At 47.6% G+C, this 17,587-nt stretch overlaps 1 protein-coding gene across 3 annotated transcripts; it reads left to right on the top strand.

Moving 5' to 3' along the window:
- The first annotated feature begins 912 nt into the window (after nt 1-912).
- Nucleotides 913-11,020, top strand: LOC308392777 (uncharacterized protein). 3 transcript variants are annotated; one of them, XM_080875992.1, is made up of 13 exons: nt 913-1,417; nt 1,495-1,631; nt 1,762-1,849; nt 3,264-3,600; nt 3,701-3,794; nt 6,455-6,542; nt 6,847-7,153; nt 7,520-7,613; nt 7,715-7,802; nt 8,603-8,921; nt 9,593-9,686; nt 9,762-9,849; nt 9,926-11,020. In XM_080875992.1, the coding sequence occupies exons 4-13, from the start codon at nt 3,297-3,299 to the stop codon at nt 10,511-10,513; spliced, it is 2,064 nt and encodes a 687-aa protein (XP_080732118.1). In that variant the 5' UTR covers nt 913-1,417; nt 1,495-1,631; nt 1,762-1,849; nt 3,264-3,296; the 3' UTR covers nt 10,514-11,020. The 3 variants fall into 3 exon arrangements, with proteins under 3 accessions (XP_080732118.1, XP_080732119.1, XP_080732117.1); XM_080875991.1 differs by having other exon boundaries at nt 1,295-1,417; nt 1,495-1,588; XM_080875993.1 differs by lacking the exon at nt 1,495-1,631.
- Nucleotides 11,021-17,587: the final 6,567 nt, after the last annotated feature.

Raw genomic sequence — 17,587 nt, forward strand, 5'->3', positions numbered from 1 at the left:
CACAAAATAATTTAATATGAAGGCAATATGAGCCAAGACTACAAACACGCTGAGGGAGTTGGCTGTGTTAGTTCAGTGACAGAGTTCCCTAATTTAGACAAATATGTGGTAAATACGTAAAAGCAGGGGTCTTTTTTTCTCTCAACAGGTGATCTGGGATATATTTTCTTTTTAAGTGTCCTTTCTCACTGTCCCTCTTCCCCTCTGTTTTTCTGTTCCTTCATCTTTCTTTCTCCCTTTCCTATTCCCCAGCCATGTCTGTCCCATTTGTAACTACTGAAAATAAAATAAAATAAATAATAACAACAAAGGTTGATCAAATGGATCAATACGACAAAGCCGTGATGATCCACTTGGTAAAGTAAATCTGTTGGATATCTTTGTTGGCCTTCAGTCATCAACTCATCAATGACAGCTAAAGAACCAAACGGGACAGGCAAAAAAAAAAGCAGTGGTGTCCAACTCCAGGCCTCGAGGGCCGGTGTCCTGCAAGTTTTAGATCTCACCCTGGATCAACACACCTGAATTAAATGATGAGTTCATTACCAGGCCTCTGGAGAACTACAGGACATGTTGTGGAGGTCATTTAGCCATTTAAATCAGCTGTGTTGGATCAAGGACACATCTAAAGGACGCCCTCGAGGCCTGGAGTTGAACCCCTTCCTGCCTAAAAGCTTTTACCACTAAAGTGCGAAAGTTAGTTATTACAATTTCAGGCAGTCCTGTTTTATATCCATATATATGTTATAAATCCCCATATTTACTTAATGTAAAAAAAGCAACAATAATAATAATAATAATAATAATAATACACGGGGAAAAAACGAGCTGGTTGTGTTTGTGTTGACCCCGCCCTCTCGAGCCGGAGGTCAGGTGATAGCGGCCAGGCTTCGGTGAAGATATCGAGCGTACCCTTCTCTCGGAGCAGAGCGTCGGGATGCAGGCTAGCTCCGTTAACGGGGACGCTTTAATTCACGCTTTTCCGCCCGTCGGAGGAGGTGACATAAGATACCGAGAGGAGGCGGAGGTCGGGGCCGAGCCGAGCTAACAGGAGCCGGTGTCTCTCTGTGCGGCGGGAAGCCCGGCTCCGCGGTCTGTTTGTTGTTTAGCTTTAGCCGTCTGAGTTAGCTTGCAGCCTCTGGCCGCTAACGGTTCACCGGGAGGAGACGGCGGCCCCCGCCCACAGACACGGCCCGGCCCCCGTGATGGACGGAGGAGCCCCGTTGTAGGAGCAACAGGATGCGCTAGCGGATGTAGTTAGCATCGGGCCTGAACACAGCACATCTCCTCCTCCTCCCTCCCTCTTTCCTTCCTTCCTTCCTTCCTTCCTTCCCTCCCTCCTAGCTGTGTCCTCTCATGATCACCATGGAGCCGGCCCCCCACCCGCTGCCTCACTTCCCAGAGAACTCCTATAAGAGTAAGTACCTGTACCCTTAAAAGTGCTGCTCCATGTGTTTGAGCTGCTGACCTTTGACCTCCGCTGCCTGCCTGCAGTGACCGAAGAGGATGTGAAAAGGCTGATCGAGTTCAGGGCGTCCAATGAGGCCCTGTTCACAGGGAAGAGGAACTCTGCAAAGATAGCCTGGAGGTATGAGCCCGCCTGCTCCTGGACTCACCTGAGCAAGCGACAGGTGACCGAGGAGCAGCAGAAGCAGTTTAACCTGAGAGATCCGGGTGCCAGCGGCCAGGACCGGTCGCAGCACCCTCATAAAGTTCCCACGGCCTCAGTGAGTGCTCATGTCCTGCTTCCTGTCTCCTCAGCACCATCCTGAAAGGCCTCGGTCTGGAAGGGAAGCTGACGGCAGACCAGATCGCCAAGAAATGGGACAACCTGCGGACAAAATATAAGGTACATGAGATGCCATGTAGCTGCTGTTCTTCTCCTCATGTCTGTGAAAGTCATTACACCCCCCCCCCCCCCCGTGAACTCACAAGTTAACTGATCATCCTCATGTTTTTGCAAAGACTCCCTTCACTGCCACTCCCAGGCCTGATCCCTGTCAGACCTGCTGACTAGGGATGTGTATCGTTTAGGTTTTATCCAATACCAGTACCAAACCGGTGCTCGAACCGGTGATTAAAGAATGGAAAAACACACACTTTGTCCAAAAACCTCTCATGTTCAGCTGTTTTCCACTTTTTCTTTGGTCATTTTAGCCTTTTTGGCCAGGGTGAAGGGAGCATCTGCCATCAAACAAGAAGACAGCCGCATGTAGCTATGATGATGTTTGCTAGTTGACCTTACCTGCATTAATGTAATAACGTGGTTAGCCTACTCAACGTAAATTACACATGAACAACATGAAGCTACTCACGCAGAGAAGAACGGCTGCTGCTGCATCATCATCCTCATCATTTCTGCTACACTGGCAGGGCTAGGGGCCAGGACTCTCCTCTTCGGGTTTTTGGGGGATGTTGCTCCGGGTCCGATAACAGGCAACCCACCCGCACTAGATGTGTGAGGTCTCGCAGCGAGCTATCAAATACGGCGCATTTCTCAGCTTTTAAAAAAACGCTATGCGTCGCCAGGTGTTTCATCGGATTCGAGGTGTTACCTCCTTTGACAGTATCACAGTATCAGCTTAAAGCACTTGTTGCTGCTGAGTTTGCATCTTTTGCTGTGAAGTACAGCCAGACTTTGACCGCTTCGCCTTGGACATTTTTAATCTGTAGCTCTGCTCTAACAGAACGTACGTACGTAAAATGATTGGCTAGAATCCAAAGTGTGTGACATCTCAAGAAAACAAAGCACCGAAATGTGCGCTGCTTTTCGGTCTGGTTAGTACAGTTAATGTCAGAACCGGTGCCGTAATGGCACCGGATACCGGTACCCATCCCTAGTGGTGACTCAGAAATCCTTTAAATAGAAGCTGTTTGACAAAGTGAAGCAGGCTGAAGATCTCAACCAGCAAACACCACGAGTCTGGACTTAAATCAGTCTGGGCGAGGGTGGAACAACCAGTTATCAGGTTTTGGGGACAGTTACTTTTTCAGACATGAGGAGAGACGGTGTTTGTTTGTTTGTTTGTTTTTAATGAGATTTTTCCGATGAGCACATCTGTCTGCTTCTTGGTGAATCTTTCAGGGAGTCGACTGGAGGAAAAAGACCTTTAAATGTCTTCATGTTTAATTCTTTTTATTTGGCACGTTTCTTTCTGTGACGCACTTTGCAGAACAGTTTTTCTGCTGACGCTCGCCTGCAGGCAGCTCTTACTGTACGTCCCTGTTTCAGCCTGCAGGGGTCACTGTTCTCCTCTTTCCAGGACCTGAAGCAGCCATACCAGGGCCAGGACCACATGGGGGGCGTTGTGGAGTCGTGGCCGTGGTTCCACATCATGGATGAAGCCATGCAGGGTCGCCTCTACAACAGCAACCTGGTGCTGAGCCCAGAGACCGCTGGCAACGCCGGTCACCGTGGCAACTGCCAGCCCAATCAGAACCAGGAGAACACCGACATTCTGGAGTTCCTCATCAAGACGGAGATGGAGGACACGGTGGCAGCCGAAACAGCAGCGGATGATGGGGGGGTTCACACGGAGGCTCCGCCCCCTGAGGGCATCCCGATGGGCTGGAGGAGGATGACCGAGTGCTCGTATAAAAGTAGGCAGACGCACCTGGCTGACATCATCAGGTATAATCACACCTCACGCAGGACCGAGTGTTTAATGGCTCCGCCCCACCCCCCACCTCTTGTTGACAGTGAGCGAACAAGAAACCGAGAGGATGATCAAACTTCGAGCAGCCAACGAGGCGCTCTTCACTGGCAGGAAACATTCAGCCAAGCCGGCCTGGAGGTGAGTCGAACGCACCTGAACCAGGTCTGAACCGGTTTCTGGTTTGATTTTGTTATTGTCTTTTTATTTCCGTCATCTCAGATTTGTTATTGACGTGGATCTTATTTAAAGAAATAATTTGTCATATTGTGTTGATGCGCGCTCAGTCACCCGGGTGACGAAATCACCTGTTCGGAGTGTTTTTTTCAGTGTGAGAAACGGAATCAACTTCCTGGGATAGTCGCACGGTTTAATGTCCTGAAAATATGTTTTCAAACATGTTTTGGGCGTGTTTGAAGTTCAAGCCTCTACAGCAGGTTTCCCACCCGTCCAGCTGTGGCCTGGTCACAGTAAACAAAGGCTCCACTGATCTCCGTTACATGATGTGGTCCTAATGAATCGAACGTTTTCTTCTAAAGCACATGTGTCAAAGTCAAGGCCACATACGGCCCGCGAGATCATTTTATATAGATGTATTATTATTGTTATGCATGTCCCGGCGATATGAGGCGCTAGTAATATACAAACTACGGATCCCATGATGCAGCGCTGCAGCCTCCTTGCTGAGCGCTAGGCTAACTGGGAACATTCCCGCGTCAAGCTCGCCGCTCACGATGGTGCAGAGAAAAGTTGACTCTGAAAGCAGAGCCTTTCAGCGCCGGTGGGAGGCTGAATATATGTTTACAGACATGCTGGTAAACCGTGCGTCTTATTAGTGGAGCTAATGTGGCTGTAATGAAGGAATTTCATTTAAGACGGCACTACGAGACAAAACGTCAGGATAAGCTGAAAAACCGAAACGCAGAAACTACAGGAAGTAGAAGAGCTGAAGAAGAATCTGACGTTTCAGCAGACGTTCGTCACCAGAGCAAAACCACAAAGTGAAGCTGTTGTGAAAGCAAGTTTTATCGTAGCAGAGGAGCCAAAGCAGCCCGGTACCGCTCTGAAGAGCTGCAGGATGAAGCTGTGGACGTCTTGTGTCCAGACAAAATGCAGATTTTGGCAAATGTGAGCCTGAGCAGAAATACGATTGCTGATCGGTTTGTGAGATGGTCACTGATTTAAGAACACAGTTGTGTGAAAGAAGCAAAAACTTCACTGCATGCTCGGCTGTGGATGAAAGTACAGACATGATGGACACTGCACAGCTGACCAGCTTCATCCGTGGAGAGGAAATATTGGACATTAAATCGATGCACGGGACAACGACGGGAAAAGGCGTTTTTAAAAACGCATGTCAAAGTGTAACGACATGAAAATGCCCTGGGACAAACTTGTTGGACTTACAACAGATGGAGCGCCGGTGCTGTGCGGTGGAAAAAGCGGACTAGTCCGCAGGATGCGAGTAAAGATGCAGGAGAAATGTACCGGTGAGTTAACAGCACATCACTGCATCACACACCAGGAAAGGCTGTGTGGTAAAGTCCTAAAAATGGAGCATGATCACCGCGACGCAGACCGTACATTTTATCTGAGCTAAAAGTTTAAATCACCGTCAGTTTCAGTCTTTTATGTGGGAAATAGATTCAGAGTTTGCCCACATTCCTTCATGCAGAGCTCCGCTGGCTGAGTCGGGATAAAAGTTCTCAACAGAGTTTTTGAGCTCAGCAAGGAAACCTGTCAGTTCATGGACATGTGTGATGCAGTGAAGCTGTCACTAATGCACCAGTGCAGCCTGCCTCACTTTCTCTGTTGCAGTAATGTTGAACCAAGTCAGCGCACTTTGCTGAGCTGCACCTGTGCAGATTCAGATGCAGCTGCAGTGTAATGATGCACTCAGGGAAAGTACGACACTGAATGGCCCGCACAGTTTATTAGCTCCACTCCTGCAGCAGCGCCCAGCTCGTCTACATGCGGCTCCAACCTTGTGTTTGCTCTCATTTACTTTTCCTGGGGTTTTGGCAGCATGTTCTTATTTCTAACTTGCATAATTTTGACAGGATATATTTTTATGAAGAGCAAAATATTTAAAGTTTCTTTTTTTAAGTTTATTTAATCTGGAATAATATTCCTGTCTGTTTTTATTCATATTTATGTTTAAAAAACATTGTTGTAGGGTTCAATAAATGTTTATCGTGTTTGGCCCGCGACCTAAAGTGTGCCTGATCTAAAGGTTAAATCAGGATATCATCGAGTATTAAATGTTTTGGTGCCTGAAGCACATTTAGACTTTTTTTTTTTTTTTTACAGAAAACTACCAAAAATAAAATGAATATATTGATAAGAAATAAGTTTTTGGACTTTTTTATATACTTTTTGTAGATTAGGGTTTCATAAATATTTCTTGTTTTTATTTGCAGAGCGTCTCAGACATTTAATAATGTTTATTTTTCTGATCATTATCAAAGACTTAAAGGTACCTTTTGTAATCCCTCCTGTCCAAATGTGAATTCAAACATACACCAGCAGGGGGCAGCATTGACCAGTACATGCATTTTGATGTTTCCAGATCACTTCCTCACGGCGCTCTGCTGCAGGCTCATCAACTTAATAACCAACCTGAGTAAATTAATCAGGACTCGTGCAGCGTTTTGAGAAATTCATCTTTTTAAAGACTTAAAAACCTAAAATAACTCCAACGCTGCCGAGGACAAACAGTTCCAAACCTTCATGTTCATTGTTGGTCAGGTCTGAAGGGGCTCGGCTCCAATTCAAATAACTTTATTTGTTGATTTTCTCAGAGCGATTCTCTATGAGCTTGGCCTTCAGGGCAAACTGACCACAGACCAGCTGGCCAAGAAGTGGGACAACCTGAAGAGGAGATACAAGGTGCGTCCTCTCACTCCAGCTCCACGACTCGAAGGGGCGTCGCCGTCCAGATCGTAACCCGCAGTGGGCGGGGCGATAGCCATTCTTTGTTAATGTCAGTTTTGGTGCCTCAAGTGGACGTTAGAGGAACTGCAACTATATAACGGCCACTCATGTGTTCTTTGCAGCTCCACAATGCTGCACGTCTTTCAGTTAAATTAGATAAATTAATAATCAATAGTTAGAAAAGCCGAATCGGCGGCGTCCCTGTGAATCGTGGGTAATTGCAGATGGTGGCAGTGTTGACGTCCTGTCATTTCTCCAGGAGCTGAAGTTTCCCGCTCGAGGCGTGGAGACCAACCCCAGCTCCTGGCCCTGGTTCTACAGAATGAACGACGCCATGGAGGGACGGTTCGCTGGCGCCGCGCCCATCCTCACTCCCATCGTGGAGGATGAAGACGAGGACTGCGAGTCGCTGTCCCCGACACCCAAGAAGCGAGCCCGCCGGAGCCGAGGCGGGATGGCCGAGTTTCTGACGGAGTCTGAGATGGACCTGCTGGTTGATAACGAGGACAAGAACGGATCGGCGGCTCTGGGCGAGCTGCACCGGATGGGCGAGTTCACCTACAAACGTAAGGATAATCGATCAGCTCGGAGCTCAGACAGCAGAGTGAGACTGAGGGGCACAGCTTAGTCCTGCGCTGCAGCCGGGGTGGATTGTGGGGAATGTAGGCATCAGGGAGGAAGGGAACATGTGCAAGTGAAAACTATTAAAGCACAGCCAATCAGCTGCCCAGGAGGTCATGTGATAGGTCCGGTTTCTCTTGGTTCGAGGGTTCGTCTAAAAGTTCGTTGTGCTCGGAGCTTCAGTTCTGGAGTCGTTTGGAATCAGGACGTAGGAAGTTTTTAAACGAAACAAACGATGTCACCCGATCGTATTCATGCACGCCGTGCAGGAAACGCCTCAAAGTAACGTTTGCATTCGCCTCTTTTCACAGTGAGCGAAGACGACACGAGGCGACTGATCGAGCTGCGAGCTGCTAACGAGTCTCTGTTCACCGGCAGGAGGAACACCGCCAAACCGGCGTGGAGGTGAGCGAGCGTTCGAGCGTCTGCTGAAAACACTGCGCTCGTTTCTGTGTGTGTCGGGGTCCTGTTAAAGTGTGTGTGTGTGTGTGTGTGCGTGCGTGCAGGGGAATAGTGAAGGAGATGGGTCTGACAGGGAAGATAACACCTGACCAGGTTGCCAAGAAGTGGGACAACCTGAAGACCAAATTCAAGGTGAGATCCCTGCAGCAGTTTGAGCAGCGTGCCTCAGGTCATGTGACCCCGTGTTACCGCCGCATCCTTTTTAGCCCTCAGCTGAGGCGGTGTTGTCCTCATAACTAATTTGCCTGTATTTAAATAAGTTGTTATATTTTTACCTACAAATACTTGGTGCACAGACGCTAACATGTCAGGTTTTACAGAGACTCATCGTTGGCACGCTGTCCTGTTGCACTGTGGGCCGGATAAACGTCTCCACTGTGAATGTCTGTGTGTGTGAGACGCTTACGAGCTTCAGGCGTTAAAACCAGGAAGTCAGCTTCAGTGTCGATGTTCTGCTAGTTTACATTTACACCAGCGAGAAAAACATTCCTTTTGATCTGAGCTGTTTCTCCACACGTGCAACAAACCCAGTTTTTCCTGATCGGCAGTGACAACAGTCCTGAGATAATTACTGTAGTGTCAGTCCTGCAGGTGGGCGGTGTGGACACGCAAGTCTGTGAGTGGATCGCTCGAGACTGAGGCGCCGTCGATACGTTAGTCGTGTGCAGGCGGAGGGGTGTGTTTTAAACTGACCTCAAGGTGTTATAGTAACTGAAGGAAATGTGGTTGGTGTGTTCGATGACTCTCAGGTGACTCGCAGTAACGTGTGCCCTGCATGTGAACCTATAACCTGCTTTGTCCAGTCGGACCTGTTTAAATAAAGTTAGACGCCTGAGTGTCCTGCAGCTCTCTGATAGTAATCGGCAGAGCGCCGCAGAGAGCTGCTGCTCGCCTCAAGCGTTCACTGAAACGTGAGTTTGCTGCGTCTGCAGGACCTGAAGTTTCCTCCTCGGGGGATGGAGGGTCAGACCAACCCGGCCTCGTGGCCCTGGTTCCAGCTGATGAGCGACGCTCTGGAAGGCCGTCTGACGGGCAAAGCTCCCCGAGTGACGCCCATCTGGACCAACGAGGAGGACGGCGTGTTCGGCTCGTCCCCGCCTCCCGACAGAGACTGTTTGATGGCGGAGAGGAGCAGCGTGTCGGAGCTGGAGAGCATGGTGGGCGGAGACAACGCGGAGTCCGACGGGAACGTCACCTACATCGACGCCAGCGGAGAGGAGTGTTCGACACCCTCCGACCCGACGTATAAAAGTGAGAGGATTTCTTCGTGGTCACGGCCCGGTGACGATCGCTGCCCTCAAACCTCCTCGAGGCTTCGCTCACGTTGTTTAAGAAAAATTTTCACGTTTAAGAAAATACAAAACGGCAAAAACCAAATGAATACAAACAAAGACAACATCAGACAGGAAGTCAAACATCTGTTAAGACTAAATAATAAGACCTGAAATTTATCCTGTGAGGAAAAAACGCTGAAAAGCTTTGCAAAGAAAAATGTAACAAAATTCAAATTGAATAAATTACAAAGTAAAATAAAAACTTTAAAAATAACTGATTAAAATAAAGACAAAATGTTTACACACAGAAATAAGGAAAGTGTATATATATTATCATAATAACAATGAGTGTGTTAAAATACAGATACTGAAAAAACATTTAATAAAAATGTGGTTTAAAATGTAAACACATGAAATCTATGCAAATGTTTGAAAATAAATAATGAATAAAAAATTGTTATCAAAATACAGATATCAATAAAAGATATTTATTCAAACTGAATGAATTAAAGTACAAGAACATAAAAATCTTTTAAACGAATTTAAAATACCTGAAATTAAACTTATGCAGCACAAAAAACCCTGAAAACTTTGAAACTGCAGCATAAAATCACTGATGACTTGTCTGTCGACCTGTGTGCGTCGCAGTGACCGACCAGGACACGAGGAAGATGATTAAACTTCGAGCCGCTAACGAGGCGTTGTTCACCGGGAGGAGGAACGCCGCCAAAGCCGCCTGGAAGTAAGTATGCCTCCCGTGCGGGTGAATGTCGGAGCAGCGAGGCGTTCCTGACTCTGTGTCCTCACTTCCTGTCAGAGCCATCCTGAAGGAGCTCGGTCTGCAGGGGAAGGTCTCCACCTACCAGATGGCGAAGAAGTGGGACAATCTGAAGAGGCGGTACAAGGTAGGCCGTCACTAACTCCCCGCCTCGGTAAAGCTGCTCGTGGCTGCGTGTTTCTAAAATCCTCTGCTCTCCTCAGGACCTGAAGTACCCTCCTGTCGGGATGGAGACCGTGGCAGACGGCGCCTCCTCCTGGCCGTGGTTTCACCTTATGAACGAAGCCATGGAGGGCCGGCTGGCGAGCAGCGCCCCCCTCCTGGCCCCCGTCACTCAGGACGACGATCAGCACCCAGACCCCGCCCCCAGACTCAGGCCCCGCGCCACCCCCGCACCTCCCCCTGCCCCACCGCCCTCCCGCCCATCTTCCTCAGACTACGCGCCGGATGCATTCGGAGACGGCGCGGAGCAGAACCAGCGGAGCTCAGAGACATGCGACGGGCCGCTGGGGGGGCTGGAGAGTGAGTGGGAGATGGTGGAGAGGGAGAGGGCGGCGCTGGAGCGAGAGAGAGAGATGGTGGAGCGAGACAGAGCAGCGCTGGAGAGAGAGAGGGCGGCGGTGCAGGCGGAGAGGCTGTGGCTGGACCGGGAGCGGGCGGCAGTGGAGCGGGACAGAGCCATGGTGGAGCAGGAGAGGGCGGCGCTGGGCCGGGACAGGGAGGTGCTGGACCAGAGGGCGCTGATGCTGAACTCTGTGGGACACTCGGGGCACCTCAACGCCCTCATGTAGACCGCCGGTGCGGTGTGGGGGCGTGGACTATCCCTGTACAGACCTCGTGGCGGGCTGGCAAACCGCCTGCTTGTCTGTGGGTCCAGACTCTGGATCCACAGAAGGACTTCTGTGAAGGACTGAGCTCGCTGAGTGGGCGGTCCTGGGATCAGACGGCTCTGCGTGCAGGTCCATAATAATCAGAAACATCACCTGAGGTGTGGCTGACGTCGTGTTCTCAGGCGGCTGCCGGGCCGCCTTTGGATCTCTGAGCTGTTCAGCCGGGGGAGGAGGAGGAGACCCAGCGCGGCGGACGCTCGGATCTCGGCAGCAGTGATGAAAACGGTCCGGCGCTGCCTGAGAACACGACCTCACTGTGGAGGCCGGTCGGTTTGGTTTTCATTGGACGTTCTGGAAGCGCCCTCCTGGGATGCTGACTGGTTACCAGGAGCGCTGCACAGAGTCAGGCAGGACTTTTGTTTCTGTGTTTAATGAAAGTTCATCAAGTTAAACTCGTTTCCATCCTCAGTGCCACAGAGTGTTTTCTTTCTTCTCTTTGAGGAACTGAAAGGGTTCTGCAGGGTTCATCGGGAATAGTGAAAACTGAAGCAGGAGGGCTGTTCCCGGGAATCCCTCACTGTGATCACACTCGTGTAAGATGATGCTTGTGTGCTTGAAGTGTCCAGAGGAGCCTTTAATTAAAACAAAACACCAATTTGTGACTGATGCCACTCAAACTGCACTGAGCAGCCGGATTTCAAAATAAAAGCTCCAGAGGGATTTTACGAGTTCTTCACAGTGATGGAGGGGGGGGCAGGGGGGGCAACGACTGACTTTACTAAACATTTTCAGGACAAATGGTTCCACTAATTACACAAACTGGGAGGTGCAGCCCTGGACATCCTGTACTCGGGTGCAGGGTAGCTGAATTCGTAGACCTCGGCAGATTTCCTTGTTGCTGCTGAGCTCTGATCAGCACACCTGTCTACACCTAAACACTAGGGGTGCAACGATACACAAAATTCACGGTTCGGTTCGATACTTTGGTGTCACGGTTCGATATTTTTTCGATACAAAAAAATGTTCATGCATTTTTAATTTGTCATTTATTAAAATTATAAATATATATTTTAACTCAAAAGTACAGTTTTTAAATTTAACCCTAACCCTTGTGCGTGTTTTTTATTTTGACAGCGAATGCACACCTGCGGACCACTTATGTGCAGCCCTGGTTATTTAGCTCGTCATATTGCAGCCACAGAAATTCTTTTGTCCATGAAACCATAAAGCTGCACTTTCTTTTTGCCTTATAGTCTGATTTGTCATAACTTCTCCGTTTTGTGGTAAGCTTTTCTTTGGCTGTCACTTCTTCACCCCGACCTGTCTTATTTGGCTCAGCAGAACTAAAATATATATCCTGCTGCTTTTACACACGCACTCACATAAGCTCAGCGATTCTCTGCGATCAACCTCTCACATGTTTAAGCTGCGGGAGATTTCACTTGTCATGTTTGCGTAGTAAGCTAACGATTAATAAGACGATGTCAGAGGAATTGGTGCACAAATGATCATCACTCACAGATCAGTGCTGTCGCTCTCTATACACAGTTCGCACGATTGCAAAGTGAAAGCAAAAAAACAAGCGCAAATTCAAACACGACCTCAATATGTCACATATTGACAGTGGCTCACCGATGCCAATGACATAATTACCCAGCTACATTTCTGAAAGAATGCAAAAGCATTGACATATATTTTTCCTACAATAGCCCGACGGGCAGGGAAGAGAGAGATTTTGGTAGCCCGACTGGAAAGATCACTAGCTCCAGGACGTCGGGCTAGCGATTTTGCGAGCCCTGTATCTGATTGAGGAATCACTCATCTTTGGAAAAGAGAGTTTATTACAGAGAAATGGCTCTTTCCAAAATAAAAGCTATACTATCCGCTTCTTCTGGGCTATATTCTCAGCAGCATAAGGAGAATCCTGTGCTAACAGCTGTCTAAATGACTTGGCTAAAGTTAGTAGCATGCTTGTTGTTTTTGTCTTTGCACTAGGATGATGTCGGTGTAAATGTGCAGTCATATTCGTTGTGTTCCCACTAGTGCTTTCAGGTTAATCTCGTTGAAATGACCTTAACGCCACAACACGGCAAATCTCCGTTAACGAGCTACCGCCGATCGCCCCGTGCATGGGGCTAGACGGCCAACACGTTAACGAGCTAACTGCGCTAACACACTAGTTCCCACCCATGTAATTGAGCATTGCGTGGCACATCCAACATACTGTTTTACTTTAGTCCATGACGCGCTTACCTTCAGGGTCATACGTCACATGAAAACCAAAATAATTCCAAACGCCAGATCTGAATGAGGGTGGGGGAGGTCCATGTTGCAAGGAGAGCTTAACTTCTGTCTTGCTAGCTTGCCCTGCGCTCTTCCTTCTGACTATGCTGTCTGTGTTGAGCGCTCAGTGGATCTGCGCTCGACAGTGCAGCCTAGGCGGAGTAGTCGAACACAGATTCACTGAGCGCTCCACACAGACAGCATCGTCAGAAGGAAAGTTGATAAAATAAATTACAAATGTTGTATTGTTCGATACATATGCGTACCGAACCGAAAGCACTGTATCGAACGGTTCAATATCGATACGAATATCGTTGCACCCCTAATAAACACCAATCCTATCTTTGCACCTACAGCCTCTTTTCTGCTTTGGTTTTTCGCTTGCACATGTCCTACACTTACCGCTGAGCCTGCACACAAATATTTAAAGATTCTCATCATGGGAAAAACACAAATGTAAATTGTAATCAGATTACTCTGAATTGCATGATTACATGGCGTTACGCCGGCGTTCATCACTTAGAGGACAGTAAAGTTGGTGCCTTGATTTTATTTAAATCCTGACGGCGACTTCCTGCCCCGAGGACGTCGTTTCCATATGAAAAACAGATGCGAGCACCAGACGCCATCGAAGCTGCTGCAGGTCTGTGGTCATGGCGTGCGCCGACTGAAGCCTCTGTGAGTAAAACGGGTTTGGCGAGTATGTCCTGTTTAAATGAAGCCAGGTGTTACAAATAAGAGGGCGCGTAACAGGGCCCTCAGCAGGCTTCCAGAAATTAACCAATCAGAAGCTGGATTCCTGTTACAGCAGCCAAAATAATAAGTACAGCTGCGGTCAACGATGACCGTGCCGACGGGTTAGTGGACACGGGAGGTTTTACACCAGTGTAGCCAGTAAACTACCAGTGTGTGTGCGTGCGTGCGTGTGTGCGCGCGCGTGTGCGCGCGTGTGTGTGTGCGCGCGTGTGTGCGTGTGCGTGTGCGCGCGCGTGTGTGCGCGTGCGCGCGCGTGTGCGTGTGTGTGTGCGTGCGCGCGCGCGTGTGTGTGCGCGCGTGTGTGTGTGTGTGTGTGCGTGTGTGTGCGTGTGTGTGTGTGGAGTAACCCCGACCTGCTGAGTCTGCGCTGCTGTCATCTACACAGATTTATTCGGCCGGCCGTTTAAGCCTCTTAACTTGTTATTGACGAGGAACCAAATGTGTGTTTACATCTGTGTGACAGGACGAGGAAGCGTCTGCTGCTCGGTGAGAGGTCAGTCTGTCACATGACACGGTCATTTACATAACCAGGCCATTCAACTTACCGTTAATAATAATAGAGAGGCAGGTCCATTCTAATGATGAGAGGACTTTTGTCGGCCTGCAGGTGTTTCGTGTGTTTCTACTAACCGTGACGTTATCTTGATGAGTCTAGCGTCCTCGCTTGAGGGGGGCGGAGCTGTTCTGATTGTTTTAAAAACTCTGTTCATGTTTTGCTCTTTTCTCTGTCGTTTTGTGTGAACTTGCTGAAGGAGGAACAATAACGACTTGAATCGTGTTTGAAAAGTGAAACTGAAGCGCATCGAGGGTTTGATGTCGGGGATGTTCTCAAATGTAAGTCGCCGCCTGACGACCACACTAACGTTGAAGCACATTTCTGTCTCCAGCTTTTCAGTGTTAAAGAGGCTGCAGGTCATGTGACCTCTGTGACACTGTCAGGTTTTCTATAGAAAACGTAAAACATGCCTTTTGTTTGCCGTTTGTCTCCTGGAGGAAATAAAGATCAGCATTGATTAAAAAGTGTTGTTTTTACTGTGTGAGGACAGGAAGCAGGAACCTGCAGGTTTGGATTATAAGTCGTGTTTCAGACGCTTCACTGTTACGCAGTTTATGCTGAAAATGAGGCCGACGGTAAAAACAGATGGGCTGTAACAGCCAGGTGTGACGCCCCTCACCTTTACGCCGCGTCAGCGTGGAGCTGCTGGGTTCCACACATATTTGACTGAACGAGGTCCCTGAAACTGACGGAGCTCTCCTCCTGGCATCAAACCCACGGTTGACGTCCATCTTTTATATACAGTCCAGGGGCGGATCTAGAGAAATTTTCTTAGGGTGGCAAAATCAAAGCCTTTTTCTTTCAAACACTCATGCAGGTGGTTACATGTGGTTAAATGATTCAAATGCAGTAAGTATGCACGTTTTTCATATAAATATAGTCGATAACTTAATTATTGTCTGTAGCCCACATGATTACACACTTTAGTTACATAAAACATGTGAGTTTTGATGCTATGTACTGTATAGCCTGTATGATAAATAAATATGTAGCCCAATAAGTATAAACTCCAGAAAGCTACACAACATGGGGCGCTTCATTTACAAACACAAGTCTAACTTAAGTTTCACTGTTTTTGTTAGAAAACAGTCACATTGTTGCAGCTTAAATTACACAAAATGTCAGAAATCTGCACCGTCATGAACAAACATGTAAACCTCATTTTTCATGATTTGTTGGATGAACCCACTGAGGTCTGAAATACAACCGGACATTTGTGACTCCTTTGAGTTTACGTTTGTATTTCACCCTCAGATTGTTTCATTTCATTTTTTCTTTTCAGCTCAACTGAATTTATTTTTTTTTTTTACTTTCTTTTTATTGTTTTTCTTTAAACATTATAGGGGGGGGGGGGGGGGGTAACAACAAAACACCAAAACAAAACAACAACAACAAAAACATAAACACAACAGGTAGGATAACAAAACAAACCCATGTTGGATCTCCTTGTTTCTACAGTTTGATCATTTCTCATTATCAGTGTGTTGGTCTTTATCCTGTTGGGTTTATGTACTCAGTCCATTTCTCCCACTTTTTATGGTATTGATCTTCCTGAGTCCTTATTCTGTAGGTCAATTGTTTGTATTTCATCTATAATTTTGATCCATTCGTCCTGTGATGGTGGGTCTATCTTGTTCCATTTTCTTGTAATTGCCTTTTTACAGGCAAAAAACAACTAAATTCAGCTCAACTGACTTTAGTTGTTTTTTTACTGTAAAAAAACACAGACATGTTGGGTAAATGTTTATAACTTGAAATGCAAATATAAAACGTACATTTTATAAACATAAACAACTATCCATCCATCCATTCGCTTCCGCTTATCCTTTTCAGGGTCGCGGGGGGCGCTGGAGCCTATCCCAGCTGTCATAGGGTGAGAGGCGGGGTACACCCTGGACAGGTCGCCAGTCTGTCACAGGGCCAACACACAGGGACAGACAACCATTCACACTCAGATTCACACCTAGTGACAATTTGGATTATCCAATTAACCTATCCCCACAAGCTGCATGTCTTTGGACGGTGGGAGGAAGCCGGCGTACCCGGAGGGAACCCATGCAAACTCCACACAGAAAGACCCCGGCCTGATGGTGGAATTGAACTCAGGACCTTCTTGCTGTGCGGCAACAGTGCTAACCACCGTGCCACCGTGCTGCCCATAAACAACTATTTATCTAAAAATGCAGCCAATACACCGTTTGTTTCATTTTCTACAACCATTTAAAAATATTACTAAAACTAAAATGAGAGAACAATCAGGTGTGGCAATAAGATGCCCCACAAATGATGTGTGCCAGTAAAAACAAGTTTGTCCACCAAAAGACAGAAGAGCACAGGGACAAACCTGCAGGCCCGACAACAGCAGGTGTATCACTCCGCTGGTTTTCTACTTAGTGACAGTGTTTACGTTGCAAATGTGCCTCTGACAGTCATTAGTGCCCTCACTGACACACTAAACAAAACGACTACACAACAGAACGACTACACAACACACTAAACGTCACAAATCTGCCACATCTAAACTCTCTCTCTCGCTCTGTCTCGCTCGCCCTGTTACCGTCACTCCCCAAACTTTTCCCTCTTCCTAAACAACCAAATCCCACATGTTGACTTTTTTTTAATTGGTCGACATGGTGCATTTTTCCACCAATAAGAAAGAGGTGGCTTTTTTCCTTTCTTTCCTGTTTTCGTGCTGTCCTTACAAAACGCTTAAAACACACACGTGACGACAGTATTTAGAACGAAGCGTGGCTGATATATTTTATCATAACTCTGGATTTACTGGCCTGTAATTAAAATTTAAAAACTTTGAAGTCCGAACTTTCAATGTGGCTGAAACAGAGACTCAGCGTGGCTGCAGCTTGTTGCTGTGTCAGCTTACATCAGTCATGTGATCTGGAGGTGCAGCGTGTCCGTGGACCACAGAGGGTTAATAACACTCACCTTCCTTCCATTTCCACAGTGTAACATCCACCCACCTGTGTAAAATCCAAAATTCCCATGGTGTTGTTCAAAATGTGCTCTGGCACGATCATGAGCATCGCTTGCTGCTGAAAACAAGAAAAAAGCCGGTCCTGCTATGGGCTGAACCATTTGTTACTGGTGCAGGGGGGGGACACTATGCAATATATTCAGTTTTAGCATTTATATTCACTGCTGACTGTAACTACGCTCAAACTGTTAATGCTCTTACTTTAATAAACAACACTGTCATATGCAAAACTGGGGTGGCAAGGGATCATTTTAGGGTGGCACTTGCCACCCCATGCCACCCTTCTAGATCCGCCCCTGATACAGTCTCAGGTTTGACTTGACTGGAACTCCACGGGTGGGCGGAGGGATACAAACCTGGGGTTTAAAGACAGGAATGAGTTGCGCGGTTTTTTCACGGAGAGAAAAAGGTGCGAGAGCTGCTGTACCTGCGCGGGTGTCACACAAGT

This window comes from Rhamphochromis sp. 'chilingali', assembly GCF_963969265.1.
Source record: "Rhamphochromis sp. 'chilingali' genome assembly, chromosome: 2".
Taxonomy (NCBI): Eukaryota; Metazoa; Chordata; class Actinopteri; order Cichliformes; family Cichlidae; genus Rhamphochromis; species Rhamphochromis sp. 'chilingali'.